Source organism: Tinamus guttatus, unplaced genomic scaffold (genome assembly GCF_059628265.1).
Source record: "Tinamus guttatus ecotype Peru unplaced genomic scaffold, ASM5962826v1 Tinamus_guttatus_pri_ptg000241l, whole genome shotgun sequence".
Lineage (NCBI taxonomy): Eukaryota > Metazoa > Chordata > Aves > Tinamiformes > Tinamidae > Tinamus > Tinamus guttatus.
This window is the reverse complement of record NW_028288775.1, coordinates 1167179-1179777: the sequence shown is the minus strand read 5'-3', so window position 1 is coordinate 1179777 and position 12599 is coordinate 1167179. Positions and strand designations below refer to the sequence as shown.

Below are 12599 nucleotides of genomic sequence, written 5' to 3'. Positions count from 1 at the left end.
ATTCCAGCGGTGAATTACTGCCTTGTAATGTCTTCTGGGGTATCTATTATTCTGCATCTACTGCTGAAGCTAAGGCAAAACCCTATGATAATTTTATTGGAAAGCTGCCTGAGGCTGTTTTGAAGCTTTGTAAGCCACTATTATGCCCCTTTTCAAGAGATCAGGAGAAAGTTCTTTGGAGAGGAGATGGAAGGCAAACAGGCTTCATTAGTAACCACATAGTTATCACATATTAAAGAGCTTTTTTTTTTTTTTTTTTTTTTCTCTCTCTCTCTCTTTAGAGACCTTTAATTCATGGAATAAAACAAAACAGTGTTCAAATGTTTCTTTGAAGAGATGTTCATTTTAAAGCCTGGGCTTTAGCACAGGGTGGGAAATTTTAGGCTGGAAAGCAGACCAAACTGAAATAGCAATGAAAGGATGTTTACTTCAGCAGAGTCAATTAATATATTGCATTTTTTTTTTAGTAGAAAAATACCGCCACCACTAACATGTGCTTTTCTTAGGGATTGAAGATACCTTCAGGACGGCTGCCACGGAAGTGAGCTTACTCGCAGGAAGTGAAGATTTCAACGCTACTAAACTCTTTGAAGTTGGTAAGCAGCCTAATCAATCTTTCAGTAGTAGTGAAGATGCTTCCTTAGATTTTTCTTTGCCTTTCACTCAGATGTTGAACTCATCATTAGAAGTCTTAATAAAAACGACCATTTATTACCTTGCTTAAGCCTATGAGGTGGACCTCAGTTTGCTTCTGTCATAGAGTTTTTCCCCTCTTAGCTCTTAGTAAACATCTGTGCCCCATTTTCTTTATAAAATAGTGATTTGCTATCCTAGTTCAGAAAGGAGCTATCAGGCTACACACAAATGGAGAGAAAAATCAAACACTGTTTAGCATATTACTGAAATAGCCTCGAATGGATTATACAATTAAAGCATTTTAGATAAAACAGTCACATTAAAAACATACAATGCCTTTCATCAACATGAGTAGCATTTATATATATGTGTGTAAAGCTAGCCAAAGCAATTTTGTAGGGCATGACTTGATACTGATTTTCCGTAGATATCTATATAAAACTCTGCCCAAGCGATATTATGTTTTGATTTCATCCTCCAGGGACACTATAGTGTGGCAACTCTTAGATGCTGAACTACTAATTGGATAAATAATGTAATCCATCATGGTCATCCTGTGGTAGTAGAGCACAATAGTTGATGACAGCTGGGGCATGACTTTTTAAAGAGCTAGAAAAACAGGACACGAATCACTAAGTCAATATTTTGCAAGTATGTTTGCAGTAAAAGTTTTGGGACCAACTTTTGCCTTATTCCAGAGTCTTGTTAAACAGGTGTAGAGCAAGCCTATAGCATGATAGAGCTGCTTGAAACAGAGACGTGTAATTGGACTCTGTCAAGACTCTTGCCAATAATAAAGTGTCAGTATTAAATATGCTACTAGTCTATAAATCTCTCCAATCCAAAGTATGGCTCTGGTGCCACTAAAGCCTACTAATATGCAGGCACAGTGATATTATGCCACATGTGCCCTTTCTGACTCTGAATCACTTCTGGTGGAATTTGTGAGATGCCATTAGCTAGCTAGTATCAATCTCCATGTTGAAACCACAGCTGCTTGAAATACCCCTTTGGGTGGACAGAGACTAAAATATATCAATTAGTTAAAAGACTGTATTAGGGATTCATAATGGAATTTAGAAAATACAGTCTTTTTTGAAATCTTGGTGTTTGTTTATAGTGTCACTAGGAACTTCACCTGAATTTGCTGTCTTAACAAGGCTGTGTGAATTAGGGATTTAAACACGAGACTGCCTGCAGATCGCAGTAACTTTAGGGAAAATGATTTGCCCATTTCTGCTGCTTGCAAACCCATTGCGTTGCCTGTTGCGCCTCAGTGGGATACCAGAAGATTTAACTGGAATTCACCAGGTACTAGGAATGCCAAAGCATCTTATTGGCATGGTACTGTAACACAATTCAGAGTGGCCCGGGGGCCACTTAAGGGGCCTTTAAAAAGCAGCCATATGTTTGATTTCTTTATCTGACAAAACAGCACATTAGCACATTGCAGGCAGTGAGACAAGCCTTTACTGCCTTTTCTTTCTTAAGCAAAGTGCTGGTGCTGAACAGTTACACCTTGCTCATTTGTTATCACTGGGCATGCAAAGGGGGTGCTGCATAATGTATCTTAAGTTTCCATTTCCTGCCTTTAAACAGATACTGATAGCTGTGAAAGATGGATGAGCTGCAAAAGTGAGTTCTTGAAGAAATACATGCACAAAGTGGTCAATGATCTTCCCAGCTGCCCATGTGCCTACCCCAGAGAAGTTGCATACAGCACTGCTGAAATCTATGATCGGGTTAAGCGGAAAAACTTTCGCTGGAAAGATGCAAGTGGTCCAAAGGAGAAACTGGAGATCTATAAGCCCACTGCACGATACTGCATCCGCTCCATGCTGTCTTTGGAAAGCACCACGCTTGCGGCGCAGCACTGCTGCTACGATGATAACATGCAGCTGATCACCAGAGGGAAAGGGGCAGGTACGCCCAACCTGATCAGCATTGAGTTCTCAGCAGAGCTCCATTACAAAGTGGACATTCTGCCATGGATTATATGCAAAGGGGACTGGAGCCGGTACAACGAAGCTCGGCCTCCCAACAACGGGCAGAAGTGTACAGAAAATCCTTCAGATGAAGACTACTACAAGCAATTTCAAGAAGCAAGGGAATACTGAGAAGATTTTCCTCCTCTTCAAACAAAAAAAGGCATTCATTTTTGGGTGCTAAAGAACTGCTAATGGCTGCTGCATTATCTCCTCAATAGGGGTTATCAGTTTCTTTCTAATGAATGTATATAGTTGTAATATAATACATAAATATTTTTCATAGTGTGTGTAATTTATATACATATCTCTCTATTTCACACACACCTATTTTTACATACAGACATACCTAAAACTTGTCCTAGTAGGACTTTATAATTCACTAATATTTGTTTAATAATGTGCATTTCATTTTATTCCCCATCTATAGTGTAAGTGTGAGGTGCGGGGAGCAGCTCACATCAGCATCAGGCCCAAGGGCCCAGTTGAGGGCACATATTTAAAAGCTATTATAAATAGTAGGACTGAAGAATGTATTCTTCCGTATGGGAATGGTTTGTGAGATTATTGCACCTACAGCATCAGTTTACTCTATAATTGATTTCATGATTAGTCATATCTAAGAAAGGAAGCTGCTTTTTTGGAAGGGCAGTGGTTGAAAGCATTTCTTTCTTGGAATTCTTCCTGTTATCCCAAGCTCAGGTGCTTGCTCCCCATCCGGGCTAGGACTGCAGGGAGAGGGAGCTGTGGTTGAGTTTTCCTATGGAGCAGAAACAGTACCATGCAGTGATTCTGCACTGGCACCTTCCTGGAGACTGGCCAGACGCGGAGCTGCGGCGGGCAGGACTTCACTCCTACGTGGTGGGCAGGGACCTGCAAACTGAGCGTAAAGGTGAGGTGAGGCCAGAAAAGGAAACTATGCCAAAGGAAAAAAGAATCCAGGTATTTCCCAGTTGTTAATATGAAGAGTGTTTAGAGCTTTTTTTTTTTTTTTTTTTCTTTCTTTCAAGAAAAGAAAGAAGTTTATCTTGTTAAATATCAGGAAAAAGCAGAAGGTACATTCCTAAATATATCCCTGGGATAAAGCATGCAACCAGCCTTTTTTCCCTTTTTATCATATGCTGAGTGTACAGTATCCTATGGAAGAAGCTATTTTAAAGAAGCTGTCTGGGAGGAACTATTGGTGAGTTAAAGTTTCTTAATTTTTTTAAAAGCTAGCATTATTTTTGTAAAGTATTTATTAAATTCTAACAGCAAGTCACACGTGGAATATGTCTATAACATGAAAGGCTTCTGTAGATGGAACTTGATTGCAAAGATTAAGCTAGGCAAATGTTTTTCTTCCAAATTTCTATAAAGTACAAGTTTACGTACACGGTCCTGTAATTAAACAACTGATATCTGCATTTTCATGAAGGATAAAAATGACACCATGGGTAAATAAATACTTGCAGTTCCATCCTGTAAAAGCCTGTCTTGGTGGAAGTTGTTTTTTTCATCCAGAATGCCAGGGCTCAATGTCACTACAGAAATGTGACTTTTGGGATTCAGTGTGCTGACACAGATGTGCCCTGGAGGTGGAAGCTCACGCATTAGAAAAACGCTCTGCATTTCCAGAGAGATGAGATCTGGGAAAGAGCTACTGCACACACGCAACAGCAACTAATCAACTGAGGAAACTTCAGCAGCTGGAAATTTTGGCCTCATCCTCAGGTCTTCCCAGATGCAGTGTCAGATGGGAGGCTGGGGGGGCGGTGGATATACTCTAGCGCTAGCTGGCAATAACAAAACATGGTTAGTTGAGCAAGAGGGTAAACATGGAGATCACCCCTTGACTTTTATAGAAAGCAGCTTATGTGAATTCTTGCAAGGTCATAAGAAGGAGCCGCTGGCTGGCGGAAGGTAAATTGACAGCAGATGGATGAAAGGCATAAGCAATGCCAGGATCAGTCACTTAGTAGGGAAGACAGGTATTTTCTGCAATATGAGGTAGAAAGCCCTGCTTTTTACTTCACTTAGCAATGTGAGAGGGAGCGAGTCTCATGTTTCTCCAGGAGGGCAATGAGCAGGCAGTCACCATTCCTGAAATATACAACATATTCCTCCATTTTGTGGATTAGTAAATTATGATACTGTTGAGAGATGTTACTACACCATTAATAAAAAAAAAAAAACAAAGCACCAAGAAAAAAAAGTTATTCTAATAAATGAAATGGTGCACAAAGTTTCAGGCCTTGCAGCTCATACATTGCCAAAGCTAGGAGTGCTGAAGGAGCCTAAAGCCTCCGCAAGAGCAACCATGCTATTCTCAGGCTTGGTCCTGACTCACAGATCAAGAGCATACGTGCACTTCTGCTGTCTTAAGCAATAGACTATTAGAAACAAAATTACACTATTGTATAATATGCATTATGATTCGTTCAGGGCTGGCCTGCTTTTCTCCTTTTCTTGATTTCTTTTTCTGACAACTAGAATTGCACCTGGAAGGTGCAACTGCACCTTCACAGCAGGCCTTAGCTAGGTATTGGCACTGCAGTTGCCAAATTTTGCTCAATCTCTTAAACATATAGCTATTCACATCTGAATAAAATCTAGGGAAGGGGCTGTGGTCCAATCTTACCAGGCACAGATGACTACTTAACGGCAGTTATTCTGTCTGTTAGTTATCATAGATGAGACATACTCAAAGACCGAAACAAAATTTTTAAATATGGGAAGGTTCATGGTCTCAATACTGTGACATCCTCAATGACTCTTTCCCCAGCAGCCATCCTGCTTCCCAGAAGGAGACTTAAAAGTAGGAGCTTCACAGCAATTTCCTAATATCACAGCAGTCCCACATGCCCATTTCACATCAGCAAAGCCAGTGTAAGGCGCTCGTAGCTTTTGGCCTCCAGCTGCTCTGTGCTGCCTCACTCTGGTGCCAATACAGCTGTGTAGCTGTGCAGTAAAATCAAGCCACTCGAATGATTCAGGGTATTTTTTAACCTTGATCCATTGACAGATCTAGATTTCAACACCCGAAGCTGGACAGGCTAGAAATTATTTTCTTGCTTTTCCTTCTCCAGCGGCAGTCTCTTCCAGCCCATCTTTTTTGAGGCAGCTTGGTGGCTCCCATGGCCCAGTGCCAAATAAAGCTCACAACAACCTCACAACTAGAGCGCAGTGGTGGGGTCAGACTGCAGCAGGAGGCTGAGTGGAGGGTGGGCACAGAGAACATTGTAGCCCTCAACAAGCCATGCAGCAAATAACCAGCCATGCAATCTCCATACTGAAGGTATCTCCACAAGACCTGCCACAAATCCCGTGGATGGGAGGGGACGGGATGGGATGGTTCTCAGCCTGGCCAACACAGTTGCATGACACCAAGGCCAAGGTGGCATCTCTGACCCCAGCTCTCCAGGGGAGCTGTAGGTCCTCACAGACTGATCCTGGCTTTTCCATCAGGGGAACACCTCAGCACCACTAGACACAGGTTGGAGGAAGCTCACAGCCAGCCTGCCAGCCCAGCGGCGGAGCTTTAGATAGCACAGGGGTAAGAGCACCAGGAGCAGCAGCAGAACATGCATGACGCCTGGAGAGCAGCACAGAGCTCCTCACACCCAGAGGGAGGGAGAAGCGGCCTCCCTGGCTGCAGAGGCCGCTGCCTCACAGCGTGGGCCAGCAGTCGGTGGGGAGCAGGCCAGGGCGCAGCTCTTCCCCCACAGCGGCATGAGCGCGCGCTGCGCCTGGCTGCGCGCCCTCGCCGTGACAGCTGAGGGAGCCCGCGCTCCCGGCCACCCGCTTCCACCCCCGTTCCCCTTGTAACTCGCAGTGGAAAAATGTGTGGGCAGTTTCCATCGTGCCTGCGCCTCTTCGCCCAAATTAGGGGGTTGGCTAAGAAATGACTGGCTTCGTATTTCATATAAAAGACACACACATGCGCATATTTATATGGCCATCCATACATGCGTGTAGATTAATTTGGGATATCCCTAGTCACGCGCTCCACAGCAGGAGCTTGCAGAGCTCCGGCTCGGCTGGAGCAGCCCACCGGAGCGGCGCGTCCTTTGGCCCACATAGAGACACGAGGCAATTTCTGCTCTTGGAACCAGGGAGAGGAGGAGCGGGAAGTTGACCTGGCAGCAACCAGCCTGACTCTGCCCTTCACTTTCTGAGTAGCAGGTTTATGCATTTCCCTTTTCGGGTGCACTGCTTAAGCCGCCTACGCCTTTCATGACTGTGCTAATTTTCTATCAGCTTAGGGAGTTATAAATTTTTCCTGTATATGTGCTTGACCACAAGATGAGAAGTGTGGGGGGGGATGATTTTTAAGCACACAGAGAAGCTTTTCATGCCTTAAAAAGCACAATTAATAAGGGATCCAGAATGTTTTTCTGGAAGTGATAGCAATATTACACGGGCCAAATCGGCCAAACCTAACAAGGCTAAGTGTGGGTGGCTCTAGCTTTCAAAGGAAGGCTTAGATAATATTTCCTTCGTAAAGCTGGGCAAACAACATTACGTGTGTTAAATGTCACTCTGCTATTTTTAACGGGCCTGACCAATACTTTGCTTGGAGTCAAGGCGCACTTTGCTCCATTGATTTGAGGAAGGCTCTGGTGGGTCCCCAATGCCTGCAGAAGGCAGATGGCTCCCAGTGCTGCTGGGCCACTGACGGTGACCCACCTCCCTTTCTCAAAGCTCGGGCTCCCAAGGCATCACCTCTCCAAGGAGTAGCAAAGCCAGTCCTGAGACAGATAACAGAAGCAGAACAGCAGAGGCAGTGCCCGCCTCTGTGGCTGGGGCTCTCTACGCTTTCCCTCAATGTGCATGATGCTGGAATTACTGTAAAGGGGAGAAAAAGTTGCCGAGCATTTGTGTCCCAAACAACAGGCCCTGCGGTCTCATGCTTGCAGAGGCCACAGCACAGCGGTGGCTGTGCCACAGCTTTTAGCTGTCTGCAAGAGGTTGATGGTAGTGGTTAACCTTGACCAATAACTATGCCTTGCATTACCCATAGTCGCATGGCCATCAGTGTTCCTGTAATTTAATGTGGCTTTTGCTTTGAAAGGCACACACACCTTTTTTCTTGCGTGCATATGAAAAGGCATTGTGTTGCCCTGACCTATCCTGAGACACTTCTCAAGCCAGGTTTTTATTTTTATGGAGCGGGACTAAACCAGACCTCCTGCATGAAGACAGACCATTTGTCTCCCCTGGATCAGCTTCAAAATGAGGAGAGTGCACCATACATATGGGATCTCTTTCTGGAGTAAGATCGCATGGCTTGAGCAAAGAAAAAAGAAGAAAAGAGCAAAACCCACACAAATCAGGAAGGCATCAGGTAAAACTTTTAACTAAAAATACATCTTCTTCCCAAATGGACACCGATGATCTTTTGTATAATTAGAGAGTCTACAGGAAGCTAGAAAGAACAAACTGTGATGATTTTAGTGTTGTGGGAGACACACAGAGCCTGAGAGACTGTTGTGTCTCTCTTCCCCTCGGCTTGGCATCCCTGGGTAGGTACAGAGGGAGACTGCGGCTTAAAACCGCCTCAAAAGTTCTGCTCTTGAGTTAGAGCTCCAAAAGCCCTCCCTGCTTCAGTGAAGAGGACCATAGATGGAAATCTGTGAAAACAAATTCCGATGCAGCAAGAAGTTCATGAATGCTTCCCATGGTGAAAAAAAAAAAAGTAGTGGCAAAAGGCCACAGGATGGCCAGGTAAAAGGTGATGGAAAAAATAGTCCTTGCTCCTGGTAGAGAAGATAGATAGTCCTTGCTAACACAGAGAGTAAAACAATAGATCATCCTGTTCTTTGTATAATGACATTTTCCATAATAACCTTATCCTTCAGCAGCAATGACACGGATGGACGCAGCAATAGGGATATGGGCCCGACACCCCCATTTTTGCTCTTTGTCAGTCATGTGGAGCACTCTGGACACTGTCTCCTTTAGCCACCAAAGTCAACAGCAAGGTTCTGCTTGTCTTAAGCCCAAGCCATTGCTTTGGGAAAGATTTCTTCCCCAAAAGAGACAAGTAAACATTTTCCATTCTCTTCTCTTCCTAGAGGTTGAGCAAGAGCAACTTGCAAATTGCTTCCAGTGACTTCAAGACAACAAGGGAACAAACAACTATCAACAAGCGTTACATTCGCCGCTTCACACGAAAGCAGTTATGACACTAAAAGGATCCTGACAGGCAACTGGAAAACATTCATTTTCATGCTTGTTTTAATGTATTTGAGACCAGTTTTCCATGATTTAAAATATGCAATGTAATAAAGGACTGGATGCCTTCTTTTGTCATAGCATTTCACACCCAGGGCCTCAGAGCACTTCTGCAAATTAAACTTTACAATATCTTTGCAGAGCAAATGATCCAGAAAGCAAAGAGCTGTGAAGAGAGGGAGCTCGCAGAGTCAGTAGCAGTCACAGAGGAGCATGTGACAAAACAAAACCAGAGCCCCCAAACCCACACCAAGTCTGCAAGCACCTCCTGGCCCAGGGCTCAGCATCATCCTTGGCTCTAGCAATGATGGGAAGCAGCAAGGAAAGGCAAGGTGATTTCCCTAAGGGAAAAGCAGGAGGTGAAGCAGAAAACAGACAGGAAAGAGCTCCAGGCATTTTGCGTGGCAAGGCCCCAATGGGCAACTTGGTCCCTCCCATGTCTTTGCCTCCCCATTCCCAAGGTTCCCTTGGGGAAGCGGCCTGAGAGAGCACCCGCTATTGCACCCTGTTTGATGGTTCCCGTCCGACTCTCGGGGCCGGGCAGCTCCCTTGCAGAAAGCAGTCGTAAATCGGTGCCGTTAGACAAAGAGCTCAAAGGCCCAGCAAACATCAAGGCCGTCTGGCTTCCTCGTGGCCCCACACAAGCATATGCGGGTGAGGCTTTTTAGAGCTCCCATGCAAAGGAACTTGCATATAACCATAGGCTATGGTAATGCAAACTTCATTAGAGTATTGGCATATAACTAAAGGGCTTCAGGGGACTATGGGCTTAACTATAGCCATATAGGAATGCTCATACAACCCCTTCCTGGGAGCGTGCTCCCACTGCTGGCACCATTTCCAGACAAAATGGGGAAGAAGCTGCAGACTTTCTCCGAGAGCTCTGTGTGCAGGTATCCAGCAGAAGTATCATGGTCTGCAGTGCTCAGCGCACTAATATACTACAGCACAAATGTACTCCAAGAGCAGCTCAGCACTCTCAGTTCCTCCAAATATTCATGACTTTAATTCCACTATAGCCTCAAAGCAGGGAAATTAATATTATCCTCATTCGTTTATGATCCTCACGGTTTTTAGGGAAAACTGTGGTGTCGAGAGAAGATAACCTGGCCAAAGTTGGACAGAAAGGACTATGGCAAAACTGGGAGCTGACTCCTTGTCGCTTGCCTCACAGATCCTTCTCTTTCTGCTGAAGGTGGAAGCAGTACTAAGGAAGATCACTGGGAACATGCCTGTTTTAGATGCTGGCCTTTTCTCTGATTTCAGTGGTGTTTCTTGTTTCCACCAGAACCTAAGCACTCAGCATTCAGGTTGTGTGAGGCAGACACCTGTGTGTGCCTAAAAGACACTCTGCGCCTCAAAACAGCACCCACATAAATCACCCAAACGGTGCATGGTGCAAAAGTCGAGATGTAAACAGTCTGCGGAGACATTTGCTGCTGGAGCCTCGGGGGAATGCGCCCCATTGCCAGGCGCCTTGATGATCTGCAGCCCTGCATCCAGGAGGGTTTTGTTCTCTGCAGGACCAAACCTCAGCTTTCATTTCATTAAATGTAATCGTAGAAGCCAAGAAGATGACTCACAGAGACAGTTGTGTAAGCATGCATACGATGAAAGCCCCAGGAACACGCATTTTCCTCAGAGACGCTTCCTTGGGTCTATCGAAGCCCTCCTGCGCAGCGGGCTCTGCCGTGACCTACCTGCTCCCCAGCACCCTTGAAATCATCTCCAGTGCCCTGCCAGAGCTCCTGCCTCATGTGCTTCCACCCCACAAATGAGCAACTCCTTGGACATTGCAGACGGACCCTCTGAAAGGCCCCTGAGGGTCTCGCGCGCTCTGCTCACCCCAGCTCAGCCGGTCCCTGCTTCTTGCCCCTGCCTTCAAGCAGCAGCGCATGTTGCCTCCCTCCTGCCAGCGCTCGCATTCGCGCTGCCGGTAATTCAGGAATTCAATTCAGGAAGCTGATCCAGCTGAAATCCTCAGCGAGGGAAAAAAAAAAGAAAGTTTCCGACCAGAATGCAAGCATTGCCTTTGAACACAAAAACCTTCTAATTTGTTTAAAGGAAGACAACAACAAAAAGAAATCCACTGAAGAATTTTCCAATAAAAAAAAAAACTTTTAAACTGGAAAAAGTGCCACAAAAATACTGACCTTGTAACATGGAAGGAAATTTTGCCTTCACCAGAGAGACACCAGACTATATGGAATTCATCACTGGTTTGCTGCTTTCAGCTGGCAAAGTTACTGCATGACCTACTTTAACTCATTGTCTTGAAACTCGACTACCATTTCATGCTCAGTCCCAAAGCCTGTAAAAGAAAAATGCAGGCACCATATCCAAACCTCTGTGTTGAGAAGTCATCCACTTCTCATAGTTGAAGAAGGCATCGCTAGAGCAGTCGCTGACTGTAGCAGTGGACACCAGGCTGCAGCAGGTCTTCAGAGAGATCTGGCCCATCCCCCAGCCTTAAAGCATATCAGACACGGTGTTTCCGACTGAGATTTGTTCCAAGTACTTTTAGAAGCTTCTGCTGGTGGAGGTTTTTCTCCAAACCTGAGCAAACCCTCTCCATCACCAAGAGGCTTTGGCAAAATCTTCTGCTTCCGAGGCAGCACAGCTGTCTCTGTTGAGAGGGGACTCAGAGCATGCATTCCCTCTTTCCTTGCAGCCCTCTCTCACATTGCCACTGCATCAAGCTCATATTCATGACCCTCCTGGGCTTGCATCTTCTCACGTGTGCTCTCCAGGCTTTCTCATCTCTTCTCACTTTCCTTTAAGTGCTGTGCCCACCCCCAGGTAAGCAAGGCACACGTGTCCTGTTGGACCAAATCCTTCATCCCAGCACTACCACCACAAGCACTCCTGCTGTTCACTACCAGCTGCTACTACTACTCCCACCGCCAACTTGCCCTTTCGAAAACTTTCCATAAATAGGTACATCCCTCTGTTTTTTTTTATTATTGTTATTATTATTTTAATAACCTCAAAATATGTAGGCTGCTACATCAAAAATGAAAATTCAGCAATTAACACTGTACAGATCCATCGCTAATCTAAAATCTTCCCTCTCTTTAGCATGTGAGAAACTGAAAAAAACTGATGGCTCTTCTAGAAATTTGGCACTGCAATACAACAGAAAGTGGTTGCAGAAACCTGAAGATTTGGCAATAGCACCTTGGTGTTTTAATTAAAAAACTTTTATTGGTTTAGAGGTTTGAGATACAAACTGGTTATATTTACCTCTGTGTATTCAGAGCAGCTTAATCTTAGAGATTTCATTTTTTTTCCCTCCAATTTGATAAGATTGTGGCCCTTTAATAAGTGGAGGCATTCAAATACTTATGACAATCTGGCACTCAAATTGTTTGCTTTAGCATTGCAGATTGCACAAGAGACATGAAAGGTTTCAACGTAGCTGGAAAGGCACTTTTGATGAAATCACACATAGCTCCAGGGGCTGCATTCTTTACAATTTGTGCATACTGATGATATGTGTCTTCAGACACATTTTGGCAACCTTGTGCCATTTTCAGAAATCCATCTGGGATTCGGGAACAAAGCAAACACACAGGAACATGAGAAAGGCAGAACTGGCACTGCTACTGGTTGGAATTTCTTTAAGGAAGTTAAGTAGTTTGTTCATCTCACTGGCAAAAAATGATAGGAAAATGACGGTTCCTGTTCTCAATGAACTTGGTGATGTTGTTATATCCCTCAGACAACATACGATTCATGGTAAAACTGTGGCAAAATTCCTTT

At 44.6% G+C, this 12599-nt stretch overlaps 1 protein-coding gene across 1 annotated transcript in view; it reads left to right on the top strand.

The window, feature by feature from the left end:
• ISM1 (isthmin 1) overlaps nucleotides 1–3257 on the top strand; it is a 38616-nt gene extending 35359 nt beyond the window's left edge. Inside the window, exons 5-6 of the mRNA XM_088525993.1 lie at nucleotides 507–596; nucleotides 2236–3257. Coding sequence (XP_088382119.1) covers nucleotides 507–596; nucleotides 2236–2753 — 608 coding nt within the window. The 3' untranslated portion in view covers nucleotides 2754–3257. The remainder of the gene's footprint in view (nucleotides 1–506; nucleotides 597–2235) is intronic.
• The last annotated feature ends 9342 nt before the right edge of the window (nucleotides 3258–12599 follow it).